This window comes from Planococcus citri, chromosome 4 (assembly GCF_950023065.1).
Source record: "Planococcus citri chromosome 4, ihPlaCitr1.1, whole genome shotgun sequence".
NCBI lineage: Eukaryota > Metazoa > Arthropoda > Insecta > Hemiptera > Pseudococcidae > Planococcus > Planococcus citri.
In genome coordinates, this window is record NC_088680.1 from 59,044,745 (window position 1) to 59,060,700 (window position 15,956).

At 34.5% G+C, this 15,956-nt stretch overlaps 1 protein-coding gene across 1 annotated transcript in view; it reads left to right on the forward strand.

The window, feature by feature from the left end:
* The first annotated feature begins 6,837 nt into the window (after positions 1 to 6,837).
* LOC135843349 (G1/S-specific cyclin-D2-like) overlaps positions 6,838 to 15,956 on the forward strand; it is a 100,843-nt gene continuing 91,724 nt past the window's right edge. Inside the window, exon 1 of the mRNA XM_065361198.1 lies at positions 6,838 to 7,342. Coding sequence (XP_065217270.1) covers positions 7,145 to 7,342 — 198 coding nt within the window. The 5' untranslated portion in view covers positions 6,838 to 7,144. The remainder of the gene's footprint in view (positions 7,343 to 15,956) is intronic.

Sequence of the window (15,956 nt, forward strand, 5' to 3'; positions counted from 1 at the left end):
TATCCAACGAATCCTACGCCCCGAAATTTATTTAATTCAATTATCTCCCCGAGTGTTTTTCTTTTCCCAATTGAACCTTTTTATTAAATTTAAATACGTGTTCGTGCACCATTCCCAGAGTGTAGGTACCTACCTACGAACAAATTCAATTTTAAATCATTCTACGGACTGGTCTGGTAGGTAGGTACCTACTCGACGAATTTAATTTCAAACTTACGATATAATTGATGTTGTGTTGTCGACCACCGCCGCATACAACAATAAAAAGCCAAACCCAACAACACACAGCTGATCGATGGTTCGCCTTGTAAATAATTTCATACCACAGATCCTACTCGGGTGCTAAAATTGCGGTAAAATATAGAGAAAAACACCTACGATACACACGAATTCCATCTAAATAACTAAATTATCTCTCTCACAAGACATGGTTCGGTTCAGTTGACTAGAAAAATGCATAACGAGTGCTCTAAACGCTAATTATAACTTAGCCAGAGAATTGGGTAATATCTATAGAGAACCTTAGTATTCTCACATCGTAGCCAAACTGTACTACGTTGCATTGTCGGTTTAGTTCGCAGGTAAAAAAAAAAAGTGGAAAAAAGTCGAGAAAAATCATACTCGATACAAAATGACAGCTCGAGTCGAAATGACCCAACATTGAACATACCGAAACGCCCATGTGCCGAAAATACTTTTCGTAACCTTTTTCTAAGGATTCATTAAGTCTATGCAATAAGTACATATTTCTCCCCTCTCTTCGTTTAATACTCACTCGAGAAGTTATATTAACAATACGTGTCGTTGATCCGTGAAAAATATTTTTTAGCCTATTTGCCATACAGAGTCGGTTGTGCACCGAGTTATTCTCTCTAATAACCGCCGATTACCAAAGTAAATTTTTACCAACTCACATTGTACGTATAATTAGAAGACGTGTTAAATACTTACGCATTTTTTTCTTTCTTACCTACTATACTGTATTATAATGCGTTTTGAAGATAAGATGTCGTCAACTTACAACTTTGCATATAACTTATTCCTATATTCTAGAGTTCATCGTATGGAATATACACTAAAATGTAAGGTCTGTGACTTCTCGCGTGTTTCCGAATATGCTTATCACGTGTGGCCAAGGTTCCGGCTACACATATATGAGAAGATTTGCTTCTTTTTAACGAAGATTATAGAACTATTGAAGTTTTTTTGTAATTATCTCTGATTCACAAGTCCGATGATTTATGCAAATAGATAAACGAATACAACAGGAAGACCAATGATACGAGGAGAAGTTCGAGAAAGATGGGAAAAAATAGTTGCGAATAACAGAACGTAATCTGTCGAAGATAAAAGTACCTTTCACCATTTTTCCATAAAAAAAAAAAAAAAAAAAAAAAACATTGCTGCATTACTTATTGTCTGTATTGATAGAAAAAGTAATCCTTACCTTCCATTTCTGATGAATTCTGATTCAAATGTGATGAGTAAGGTCAGATTAAAATCATCCATTTTTTATTCAAAACTTCTGGAACGGTTTCACAAATTTCCACTGCAAAATAGAAAAAAAATTGTTTAAAAAAAAATATGAGTGAGAAGGAGAACTACTAATAGATTACATTTTGTAAGTAATTTTTTTCAACATTTCAAAGAGATGATGATGATAATGAATGAAAACTTTTCTGGGGGGGGGGGGTGTTTGTATTGATGGTGGTATTTTTGGTAAATCTTTGAGATGGGCTTCGTCGGCCTTACCAGTTTTAGAAGAAGAGGGGAACCCCTCTGAAGAGAAAAAGCATCGTTGGAACAAGTTGGAGCTGCCCCCTTCTCACCCCTTTTTTTAAAACCCCCCTAGCGAAATGATAACCCCACCTACGCAGCCAAAGTAAGCAGAAATTCTGTTGGAGGACAGAGCATCGATAGAGCTGTTTAGAGCACTCAGTCTCGAACTCCCCTTCCCCCTTCCTTCAACGCATCATTTTTTAAAAAGCATTTTGGTAGAGCTGTTGAAACGACAGCTCTCTATCTATGCAGGGAAATCAGCGAACAGGCGGACAGACGACTTTGGGAGGCTGGGCAGGTAGGTCAGTGACCTTGAGAGTACAAATACATGGGTCAATGACATTAAGAAGCAAAACAGACAGACAAGCGGACGACCTAACGAAGCCAAACAAACGGGTCAACGACCTTATTGGTTTTTTTTATTTAAAAATATATATTTTAAAAAAGTTTTTATTTTTCTAATAATTATTTACATCTTAAGGCCCCGCCCCCAGACAGACAGACAGACAGACAGACAGACAGACAGACAGACAACTTCGGGAAGTCAAACTGACGGGTCAATGACCTTGAAAGACTAGACTAGCAAATAGACGATCTTGAGAAGCCAGACAGGTGCACGGACAACATTAAGAGGCCACACAGGCGGTCCAATGACCTTTAGAGGCCATAAAGGAAGACATACAACCTGGAGAGGCCAGCCAGACGGGTTAATGACCTCAAGTGGCCAGCTATATGCAGACAGACAGGTAGGCAGATCGACAAACAGACAGATAGACGACCTTGGGAAGCCATCCAGATGGGTAAATGACCTTTAGAGGCCACACAGACGGTCCAATGACCTTTAGAGGCAAGAAAGGAAGACATACGACCTAGAGAGGCCAGGCACACGGGTTAATGACCTCAGGTGGCCAGCATGCAGACAGATAGACGACCTTGGGAAGCCATCCAGACGGGTAAATGACCTTTAGAGGGCAGACAGGAAGACATACGACCTTGAGAGGCCAGACAGATGGGTTAATGACCTCAGATGGCCGGCTAGCTGTGCAGGCGAACAGACAGACGTCCTTGAGAGGCCGGACAGGAAGACAGATACCTACCCTTAAGCTAATAAAGTTGATTTTTTGCTTTCTGGCAAACTTTTGAAAATGGCGGAAATGACCTTGACCCATTGCCATATTCAGCATTTTTCACAAAAAAGGCAAACATTGAGATAAAAATCTGAAACTCGGTTTGTGTACTTAAGTTTACCCCCCTGAATAGATTAGCACCATTTTCCAGCCGCTGTGGAGCCTCCAGCAAAAGTTGACTTTTCTCCAGCAATTTCACAATCGCACCAGAAGGCGTTGAAGTCAAGTTTGGCAGCTAAAAATTTAATACCGTCATAATTATATGTTCAATCACAAATTTTCCAAAAATTTCAGAATCATCAATTTTTGTAAAAAAAATTGTCCGAAACGTCACTTATCCTCTACAGACGACCACCCCCCCCCCCCAACGATTGCCGCGGTTTTTAGAGCCATGGTATGTACAGGATTTTTTTGTTGAAAAAATTACTACTTTTTCAGTACCTTTTTTTCTATTTTTCTTTATACAAAATTTCAAAAAACTTCCAACTCGAAAACCTTTCCCTCCCACACACACAAAAAATTAACAGTCAAATCATTCACAGGAAAATTTGCAAACAGGGTGTCTACAAGAATTTGTTGACCAAAAATCACTACTACTACCTTTCAAAAAAAAATTACCACCTTCCAAAATATTTTGATTTCATCCCCCCCCCCAATCGATTTTTTCCTTTTTTTTCCTTGAAGAGTGTCTATATATATATCAAAATTTCAAAATCAAAAATCTAGACTTCAACAGGACTTTTAGCAGGATGTTTTTCAAACACTTGGGATTTTTCAAGAGGAGGAGGGGGTGGGCGAGGAAAAATTTTTCGCTTTTTTAATATGTCTTAAACATCCCAAGATTTGTTTCAAGCAAATGGATGTCAAAAATATAATTTTATTATTTCAATTTTTGATTTTATTTTTATTTACTTACTTAATGCCAGATTTGAACGATTTCTAATTTTTTTTTAAATTTCTAATTAAATGTCACTATTTTGTAACAGATTGCTTTTCTTTTTGTCTCTTCAAATAAATAAATAAATAAATAAATAAAATTTTCAAAATAAAACGGCGAGTTTCCAAGTGAAAAATAAGTAATAGATATGTAAAATAACAATTTTGTCATTCGAAAGGTACGAATATAAAAATTTTGATTTTTTCTTCAAGTCTGGGATATTTAATTATGGAAAAGAGAAACAAACTGACCCTCACGGAGCGAGGACAAAAGCTCTCGAAAATCAGTACTTCGATAGCCATAAAAACCAATGTTTTCTTGTTTGACGAGTTACTTATTTTTCTTCAAAATTTTGAAATTCGAATTATGATTTTTTTTGAAAAATTTGAAATTGAAAAAAAGCAAACCAGCCTGAGCGAAGCGAGGGCAAAAGCTCTCAAAAATTAGTACTTACTTCGAGATGAGGTATAAAAACGATATTTTCTTGTGTAATAAATAAGGAAGTTTATTATTTATTTTTTGCTTTGAAATTTTAAAATTTGAACGATGATTTTAAAAAAAAAATTCAAACTTGAAAAAGAAAAGTAAACGAGAGCCCTAGTGAAGCAAGGTCGAAAGCTTTAAAAAATTAATGTTTCGAGAAGTAAAAAAAAAGTTTTTTTATTTAGTGGGGGAGTTCATTTTTCTGATTCAAACTTTGAATATTTCTTGAATTTGAACAATAAGCTTTTCATCGAGAAAAATAATGAGCAAATAGCTCGAGCGAAGTGAAGGCAACGAAAACTCTCAAGAATGTGTAATTCAAGTTCTACAAAGTAGATAAATGAGCCCTTTTCTACAAAACATTTTTAATGTGTGGAAAATTTGATTTTCCACTTTCCTTCATTTTTCACCATATTTCAAGCAAAATTGCTGAAAATCACTACTTTTTCACTACTTTCACCAGCGACTTTCAAAATCACTACTTTTTCACTACCCAGTAGACACCCTGGTAAAGTATGCAAAGTATTTTTTAATATCAATCAAAATTAAATTTAAAAAAAAAAAAACAAGCAGCCAATTTCAACAAAAATAAACTTTTTTTTAAAGATTTGAAGGTATTTGTTGCATTTCATTTTTTCTCTACTTTTTTGACTAAATTTACAACTTTTTCACTACTTTTACAACCTGGTAGATACCCTGGAAGCCTCTAGCAAAAGTTGCATGACTTTTCTCCAGCATTTTCAAATCGCTCCAGAAGTTGCAGGGTCGTCGATGAACCGAAAATCCGAAGTGACGAGTTGAAGAGTGTATTTTTTTACAAGTTGAAAAATCTCAAGCCTTCTGGAGCGATTAGAAGTTGCTGGAGAAAAGCCAGCTTTAGCTAGAGGCTTCAGATCGGCTGAAAAATGATGCTAAACGATTCAGGGGGTCAACTTTAGTATACAAACCGAGTTTTAGATTTACATCTCCATGCTTGCTCTTTCTGTATAGAAAATTAATACTTTTGCCAATATTAGGTAAGCCATTTCCGCCATTTTCAAAAATTCGCCAATAAGCGAAGAATCAACTTAGGCAGCTGAAAATTTAGTTCTGAGGTCTGGGTGACATGGTCTTTCAGTGAGCCAAATTTAAGCTCGATCGGAGTAAACGAGTTGTAAAGGTTCCCATGTAAGTCGAGTTAATTCCATTTTTAAAGCGTAAAAACTTCAAATTGTGCCTCTTTTCCAACTCGAGAACTTCTTTTGGTTAACTATAAATATCTATACGAGTACCTGAGAGTCGATTCTTACCTCTCCATTGCCCCTTCTCTTCCCTTCCATCCACGCCCCGTCACTACCAAGCTCAAAAATCTGACTACAATATTCGCAACATTTCTAATTTTCTATGCAATTATTAACGAAGTTTGCACAAGAAAACATAAAGTTGATAAAGTTCGTGACAGGTCTTATCATGTAATTTTACATAAAAAATGCAGCATTAAAACATAAAGATACGGGTATAGGTAGAGGTACGCAAGTTCAAGTTCCCATGCTACTTTTATTTTATTTTTTATTATTTAAAGCAGTCAAGTGAACTTCTGTTTGTAGGTAGTAATTTCAAACCATTGATTTTAGCGTATAACCTAGTTCAAAAAAAATAAAAATGAAAAATTTTAGTGATTAGACCCAAATTAATTTCAAATGAAAAAAAAAAAAAAAAAAAAAAAATACAGTCATTCAATCAGTTAAAATTGAGAAATCAGACAGAAATTCTTAACAAGTTTACCAAATAATGAGGAATTTTAAGAAAAAAAATCAAAAACAAAATGAACAGGTAATTATGTTAATTGTTTATCAACTCGTAAACTTATGCATCATGTTTCAGGACCCTCCTTTCATTTCATTTTTTTTCAAAAGTTTACAATTTACCTACTGATTCATTTCCACCAAGTCTAATTCTAAATTCTCCATTGTTTCACGAATAATACTCCTCAAGTCAAATAAATTTACCCCTACCTTTTAAAAAAATGGTTATGAATCACATCATCACTTTGCCGAACAAAATAGGGGGCTCATAATGTGGCACCTAAAAATAGCAAACATTCTCACTGCTCAGTTATATAGGTGGGTAAGTAAATTTCCATTACTCGAATTGTTCTCAATAATTCCCAATCTTGTGGAGGAATTAAGCACTATGGTGCATGTCAACTTTAACCCTAGTCAACTACTTATTTTACATAGAACAAAATTACACCCAACCATAGTAAAGCTTAGACAACTGTCCACGACTCCACGTCCAGATCCAGATAGAAAAAAATAAAATAAAAAAAACAAAAATGCAATTCCCAAAACTATCCAAATAAACCATCAAATAGCACCGACTAAAATCTAAATCTGAATTTAAAAAACCAAACCGTCCAATATTTTCGGCCTCAAAAGTAAAATCCTGGCTAGGGCTACACTGCTGTACACGTTGGTTTCAGTTTAAGTGTATCGCCAGTAGATTGCATTGGAACCCATGTAGCATTCCGGTATCATTATAATCAGCTGTTCGAGCCAACCGCCGGTTAGACAGTCGAATTAGTATTTTCATTTGACTGTTCGCATGCTTAAGTATCCGCACATTCATGCCGAAATTGTATTAAAAAATTATCCACGTTGTGTTTTTTTACCTTTTTTTACTCGTTCAGTGATTTATTATTTACGTTATCGAAACCGTTATTTTTTTTAAGTATCGCGAAGATCGTCGAAAAAATTCAAAAATTTCCATGTATTGAAAACGAAAGCAAATTGACCTAGGTTTTGAAAAAAAAAAAATCGTAAAACCACAGACATTCGTAATGGAAAAAAATTTACTGTGCGCGGAGTCGTTTTGCTCCGAGGATAAAATGGCTGATAAAGATAATGTAATTTTAGACGACAATCGCGTACTGGATCATCTTTTGCAAACGGAAGTCATATACATGCCGCAGATACATTCCAAAAACAGTGACCTTGACCCTACGACTAGAAAGATCGTAACCAAATGGATGTTAGAGGTAAATTTTGCGATAGTGCAATTTTTTTATGCATTGTGACACGTTTTATGCGATAAGCCGTACGTCAAATTGAACTTGAATTCACCTCAGCTATGCTGACTGTGTACTGTGATCGAATATTTTCCACCCTAAAATCCACGCTGATCTCTTTTTTGCACCCGAAAGGGAAACGAGAAGGTTTAGTTATTATCGCTTTGCTGATTAATAATTACAATGTGTTAACATATTTCTTTAATCTTGGTAAACCAGAGTTCGCGGGTTTTTATCACTTTATGTCGAACTCGAACACGATTCTTATTATTTTTTTCTCTCTCTCTCTCTCTTTAGCTGATAACGATTCTTCGAGGGTGTCCCTAGGAAACGGAAACACATCGTTTTGTTTTTAAAATAGATTTTTTTTCCTCATTATTTTTACTTCACCTAGATAATTTCCTTTTTTAGCTTAACGCCTTCTTCGTTGTGGGTTAGTAATTGCATATGCAACATTTTATGATCGTCGAGCACGAGTAAAAATAATTTTACTAAGGAATGCAACGTGCAAACTGTCTAACATAGTGTATGATTTATTTAGATGTTTGAGAGAAAATGTCGAGTTTTAATGCTTTGTATTTCAGTCTTGGTCACATGTCTGGTCAGCTGTGCTGAGAAGATGTTGCCCAATAGCCCAACAATGATTGTTATTTGTATAATAAAATAATTTAATAACTGATCAAGCAGTGATCTCGAGAACATGTGATATTTTCCTTATCGCAGGGTCAATTCTTGTGAGATTGATTATGGCCTTACTCAAAAATAGGAAGGTGAGAAAGCCAAACAAAAAACGACCAAAAAATGCCAAAAAGTCACCAAAAAAGTAGCAAGAAATATAGAAAAAAGTAAACAAAACATCATTATCATAAAAAATCAAAACAAAAATAACACTTCAAAATCAAGTTCAAAAAATGAAATTTTGACAACAAAACATTTCAGGAAAATATATTTTTTTCATTTACAAGGCAGAAAAAGTAGTTTTTTGGAAAAAAAGTAGACCTAAGATTTTTTACAAACATTAAAATCAAATCACAAATAACACTTCAAAATCAAGTTCAAAAAATGAAATTTTGACAAAAAAAAATATTTCAGGAAAATCAATTTTTTTCATTTACAAGGCAAAAAAGGTAGTTTTTTGGGGAAAAAAGTAGACCTAAGATTTTTTACAAATTTCATTAAAAGCAAGATTTTTCATCAATTTTTGCCAAAAAGCAAAATTTTGAGACAACAGAAAAAAAACAATGCTTTTTGGCGATAATTGTCAAAAAACGATACCTTTTCGCAATTCTTTTTGAAAAAAAAACAAAGTTCATTTTTCATTGACATAAAAAATCAAAACACAAGTAACTTTTCAAAATCAAGTTCAAAAAATGAAATTTTGACAAAAAAAAATATTTCAGGAAAATCTATTTTTTTGATTTAAGTATAATAAATTGGTTCAAATTTATTTAAACACACTTTCTTCCTTTCAACACGTTACACTGTTTTTGGTAAACAACGTTTCAAAGTTTTTTTTTTTTTTTTCTAATTTTGTAAATATTTTGTATTTTTCTCCCATTTTTTCTTCAATTTTTTGAAAAATCGGAGAAAATACCAAAACACTCGGATAGTTATTGATAATAATAATTATCTATCTATTTATTCATGTCCAAAAACGTCGTAATATATTTTTTACAGTTTTATGTGGCTTTTCAATGAAAGATCAGGTAATTTAATGTTCATTTTTCTGAAACTCTTTTAAAACTTTGTAAATTTCTTGGAAAAATTTTGAAGAAGCGAAATTCTCATTCAAATTGTGAGCTGCCAAATGCTTGTAAAATATCAATACTTCATTTTCTGTGACTAGAATTTCAATCCAATTTCATTTAAAAATTGTTCTGTTGTATTTTTTTAATATGAAAACTTTTGATATTTTTTTCCTTCATTTTTCCTAAATTAGTACTCAATTGACCATTACTAAGTTTTCATCGAAGCTGAACCAAAAAAGAAGCTCGCGAAAAAATGAAGCCAACACCACCCCCCCTCCCACCCTCTCTATTCCAATTACCAATACTCTCAAAATTGATCTTGATGTTGAGGAAAAATTGGATCAAGGATTGAAAAAATTACTTAAGCTAGAGAATTTGAAAAAAAGAGGATTATTGTCAATTTATGGCAAAAAAATAAGGGAGACAGAATTTTTTGGTAATATTTTGACAAAAATCGAGGCTTTTTTCTGTTTTTGGCAGAAAACCAGACTCGACAATTTTAGGCAAAGGCAGGGCTTCGTAACCTTTTTCTAGTGGGTCACCCTGTATGTATACTCTTTTTTTCTTCTAATAAGCTGTTGAACTCAACAGTTTTATTCTGTTTCACTCGGAATTATTAGAAAAAAATTTCAATAATATTTCTAGCATCAGGATCTTGAGGCAAACAGAAGGAGTGGAAGGAAGGAAAGGGGTGGCAGAACTTTTTGGTAATATTTTGAAAAAAATCGAGACTTTTTTCTGTTTTTGGCAGAAAACCAGACTCGACAATTTTAGGCAAAGGCAGGGCTTCGTAACCTTTTTCTAGTGGGTCACCCATGTATACTGTTTTTTTCTTCTAATAAGCTGTTGAACTCAACAGTTTTATTCTGTTTCACTCGGAATTATTAGAAAAAAATTTCAATAATATTTCTAGCATCAGGATCTTGAGGCAAACAGAAGGAGTGGAAGGAAAGAAGGAGGTGGGGAGGGGGGGGGTGAAAGACCTGAAAATTTTGAAATTTGGTATTTTTTTAAAACTTGAAATGAAAATGAATTTTTAGACCAGCTGAAGAGTAAGGAGGTTAAATGGTCTGAATGTTTTTTTTTAGGAGGAGGGGCCTGAGGGGTGTCAATTTTGTATATAAATAGAAATAAGTTCATTCGATTGTGTTTCTAGTATCAAAATCATGAGAAAAATTGTGGGGAGGGGGGAATAAGAAACCTAAAAATTTCGAAAGTTAGTATTTCACTAATTTTTGAACATTTTGGCATCACGATGACTTCTCTGGTTCTAAAACCAACGAACCTCAAACAATAATTCTCACTTCATAAAGCCATTTGAGAGCATTTATGCCACGGGCACCGAAATTTTTAAGAACAGTCAAAATTGGTCTGATTCGATAATTTTTTGACTGAAATTTTGAATAAGAGAAGGGAGATTTTAAATGCCTCAAAATTTGAAAAATCAGTTCATTCCTCTTCCAACGTTTTGTTGCTGTATCGACTTTTTCTGCTGTGAAAGGATCGTTTACTCGGCCTCCCAAAATTGTGGGAAAAAATATTTCTAGTATTATGATTTTTAGATCAACTGAGAGGGGCCAGGGGGTTGAATGGCCTGAAAATTACACAGTTTTTTTTGGCTAAAAATGGAATTCGGCGTTTCGATGAAATCAAATGAGAACCCTTTGATTTCTCTTTACACACCATATTATTTTTTTCACATTTTTACAACTTTATAAATAATTTTGATAAAATATTTACATATCACAAAAATCGATTTCATCCTTTCCTAATGCCCTCGAGGTTTACTTTTCCAAATAATTTCACAGTAAAAAAAATTATTTTCAGCTCATAATACAAATACCTACTTATGGTAAAGACGTGTTTATTTTATCGTACTTCCTGTTCAATTTTCCAGTTCTAATTTTGTAGACAGAAAAACACGATGAAAACGATTCGTAAACATTTCTCGGTTTTCCTCATCATTTTTCTGCTCGAAAACAAAGCAGGAATTTCCGTAATTTATTACGTTTATTTTCACGACTAATCGTAGTAAAAGTGAAACACTCGATAAAATATTTAAAAAATTTCAACCCAGTCTTCAGTGGTGGGAGGGGGGGAAATACCACCTTTCAACGTGAACGAAATAAGGTAATTGAAACTATTTGAAAAAATTACAAACCCTATTTCGAATAACATGGTCAGCAAGATATCCTTCTGAAACCACGTTCCCTTTTAACGAATGCAATCGATACCGAGACAGCTGTTAAAATATAAAAGTACGTGTATTAAAAATAATAACTCTCGGTGTGTTAATATGTAATGTACTCGTATGTAGGTATAGAGAGGTACTTGTGCATGTACTAACAATATTGTAGAATTTACCGTCCATTATGAAAACCGTGACTGGCGCTAAAATTTATTTTTACTCGTAGCTCTCACGATGATCGTCGTCGTGAAGCCAGAGCCAAAGAGAGAGGCTACACAAAAGGAGAATCATATGTGCGAAAAAATCGATCATGTTCGAAAGATGCGTGAAAAATTACGTATTTCCTTCCTCCCTTTCTCTGCTAGAGGTGCAGATTCATTCACTCCTATGGTAGAGGTTGCTCCGTTTTCGTTCATCTTACACCATCGTAAAGTCGTATTAATGAAGAAACACTGGCATTTTGCTTTTGGTAAGGAAACGAAGGTAGAGGAGAAAAAAAACAAGGTCTAGGGCAATATAACACACATGATATCCAGGCTTCGTGAGAGTACCGCACATAGTGTGTCTCGACGGGTAAACGAGAGAGAGATGAAGAGGAGCAAAAAAAAAAAAGCGTAACAAGGCGATAAATATGTACACACAAAAGTCACGGAGGGAGCTCTCGTTGTAGAATCCGGCTATAACCATTTTGCCCCCAACCAGTAACATATGATAAATTCCGAGAAAAGGGTCAATTACATTTTATTGCGTGGGATGGGTCCCTTTTTTTTTACGCGGTAATGCTGAAAAACAGGTTCTTATTGTGCTTCGCACACGCTTTTCAACATGGTGTATTTTTCCATACTTGTAGGAGTACGTGTAAGTCTAGGTACACGGATTTCGTAGCTCCTAGCTCGGTCTGCTAATACACAATAAAGTACGTGAAAAAATTCGCCCAATGAATGAATTGCGATGATTTGTCGGAGCTCTCTGTGTTCTTTTAAAAAATCGTACGTGTTATGAAATCGACGAAAAAAAAACAACTCTCATTTGTACCTATATATATCGCAACCATTAATGAATATAATGAGGTTTTTTTCCCTCTTCTTCATTCATTCATTCGATAAGGCGGCGAAGATGATTTTTTGGTATTTTTTTTATCAGTTTGCCGATTACAGAGATGATAAGGCAATTGGGATTTCGATTCGCGGTCTGAAACTTCCTACGTGGAAATTGCTAGCTATGGTGGTATTGGTGGTGGAACAGGCGTCAGAATTGATTGTTGAGATAAATGAAAATCTCGTCCCCGTCTTCTCGGTTAGATTTTCATTCGTCACGTTCAATAAACCAGCCACCCTTTTGAGACACGTGAAAAAGTCTTGACAGCGATTTACAAAATCACGTTTACTTCATCTTTCTCGCTGTGGCTATGGCTGCTCGCTCGTTGTGAAAAATGTCAACTTGACCATCACGAATTTTACGCAGTCTCCGAAGACCTTCCCTTCTTACAGATTAGCTAATAGTTTTACAATCTAGTCCTTTTTTTCGCGCGCAGTGGTGACTAAAATTCGCATATTCCTTAAGTTTCTTGAGTTTTGCTGGTTTTGAAAACCCCATCTAATGTAAGAGAAGGGTGCATAATTGATCTGAAAGGTCGAACTTAACAATTATGATAGGTATTTCGTCTTTTTCAAATGCTTGAAATGAGACGATCTGCACTCGACGGTGAAAAATATCAAAAAATGGCCCTCGATAAAGAAAGAACAGCTTTTAAAATCTATAAAAATGAACCCCCTCCTCCCAAAGGTCTTTATTTCAGAATTTTATTGCTTCAATGCTAAATAAAAAGTGCAAGGATCTGTTTTGAAACGAATTGTTTACGTATGAATTGTTTGATTCAATTCTGAGTGAATTGTTCGTGAGAGTATTAATTCATTCATGGAAATCATTCATGAACGAATTGATTAATTTTTTTAAAGAACCATTCGCGAACGAATTGATCAATTCTTCAATTTATGAGTCAATTCGTTCGCGAATGATTCACCAAAAAATATTCAATTCGTTCGCGAATGATCCATCAAAAAATATTGAATTCGTTCGTGCATGATTGACCAAAAATTAAGTAAATGAATCGATTCGTTCGCGAATGATTCACCAAAAATTATTCAATTCGTTCGTGCATGATTCACCAAAAATTAAGTAAGTGAATCGATTCGTTCGCGAACGAGTTACTTATACGAATCGATTCGTTCGTGAATGATTTACCAAAAATTAAGTAAATGAATCGCGGATTCGTTCGCGAACGAGTCACTTGTACGAATCATTCGTTTGCGAATGATTCACGAAAAAATATTCAATTCGTTCGCGAATGATTCATCAAAAATTATCAAATTCGTTCGTGCATGATTCACCAAAAATTAACTAAATTAATAGATTCGTTCGCGAACGAGTTAAGTATACGAATCAATTCGATTCGTTCGTGAATGATTCACCAAAAATTAAGTAAATGAATCGATTCGTTCGCGAACGTGTCACTTTTACGAATCATTTGTTCGCGAATGATTCACCAAAAAATACTCAATTCGTTCGCGAATGATTCATCAAAAATTATCAAATTCGTTCGCGAATGATTCATCAAAAATGATTAAATTCGTTCGTAAATGATTCACCAAAAATTAATTGAATGAATCGATTTGTTCGCGAATGCTTCAATTCGTCCGTGAATGATTTACCAAAAATTTTGTAAATTAATCGATTTGTTCGCGAACGATTCGCCAAAAATTATTCAATTCGTTCGCGAATGATTCACTAAAAAATTCAATTCGTTCATGAATGATTCACCAAAAAATTCAATTCGTTCGCGATTGATTCACCAAAAATTAAGTGAATAAATCGATTCGTTCGTGAATGATTCACCAAAAATTAAGTGAATGAATCGATTCGTTCGCGAACAAATCACTTTTACGAATCGATTCGTTCGCGAATGATTCAATTCGTTCGTGAATGATTCACCAAAAATTAAGTGAATGAATCGATTTGTTCGCGATGAACGAATCACTTTTACAAATCGATTCGTTCGCAAATGCTTCAATTCGTCCGTGAATGATTTACCAAAAATTTGGTAAATTAATCGATTCGTTCGCGAACGATTCGCCAAAAATTATTCAATTCGTTCGCGAATGATTCACTAAAAAATTCAGTTCGTTCGTGCATGATTCACCAAAAATTAAGTGAATAAATCGATTCGTTTGTGAATGATTCACCAAAAATTAAGTGAATGAATCGATTCGTTCGCGAACAAATCACTTTTACGAGTCGATTCGTTCGCGAATGATTCAATTCGTTCGTGAATGATTCACCAAAAATTTGGTAAATCAATCGATTCGTTCGTGAACGAGTCACTTATACGAATCAATTCGTTCGCGAATCATTCGCCAAAAATTATTCAATTCGTTCGTGAATGATTCACTGAAAAATTCAATTCGTTCATGAATGATTCGCTAAAAAATTCAATTCGTTCGCGACTGATTCACCAACTATTAATCAATTCATTCGCGAGGGATTCACCAAGAAATCAATAAATTTATTCACTTAATCGCCAATCGTTCGTAAATGATTCGATTCGATTGTAAACAGATCAATTGCCACGCAGAGGAAACACTGAGGAATAATTTTACACTTTGTAGACCCACTTGGAGAGGAGGTCATGGTGTCCAAAAATTTTCGACAACTTTATATTTTTCCAAATGACAAATTTTCTAATTAAAAAACCGAAGATAATACATTTTTTTTCATGTTTGAAGGGCAACCATCTTAGAGCGAACGAAGAGGAGGAGACTTGATTGCATTATAAAACTTTAAAAATCAACATTTCCTCAAAACAAAAACAAAAATCGTCAAGTGGTCAATAATTTGGGATATTTCACGACACCCCCTCTCCCCTCTTCCAGATAATTTCAACATCCGATACTTTGTACATACATCAGCTATTGGCTGATTGACACTCATTCCTCCTTAAATTAAATCTGTCATTTTATGAGTAGGTAACCGAATGATTCTTGAAACACATGGAAAATTGGTTAAATTGGTCAAGAAACTTGGAAAAGCCAGGGAGGGAATATCATTTCTCTGAAAAACTGGACACCCTGACCCTCTTCCAGTATTTTTTCACCTTAAAAAGTAATCGAAAAAGAGACAGAAGAGGGAAAAGAACAGCTGAAAAATTATTATCACGATACCTCATTTTTTCCTTCTTTTTTTTACTCGAATAAATTTATTATTCTTCGCATCGAACGTTGATTGGATTTTTCTCATCTCTTTTCGTCTCTTTTTCGTTTGATATATTTTCAATAAAATTTCATATTCGTATCGACACCTTACTTCTTTTTTTTCCCCCACCGAACTTTCACATACTCGAAGCGTCAATCTATTTCGTATTCATATCCGTGTTCACCTTCTAAACACACGACATACACGTTCGAGCTAAATTGGTCGTCTTAATCGAAAGAGGAGGAAGGCCAAAAGGGAGGCAAAAACGTGAAAATCCGAGTCATTCCATTTAACACGTGTCGTACGAGTGAAATATGTTTGCAGAAAGTCAATATAAAGTGAATTTCGATTGCGAGTTTTTCGACAAAAAAAAAGAAAAAAAATGATGAAAAAAAAGGAA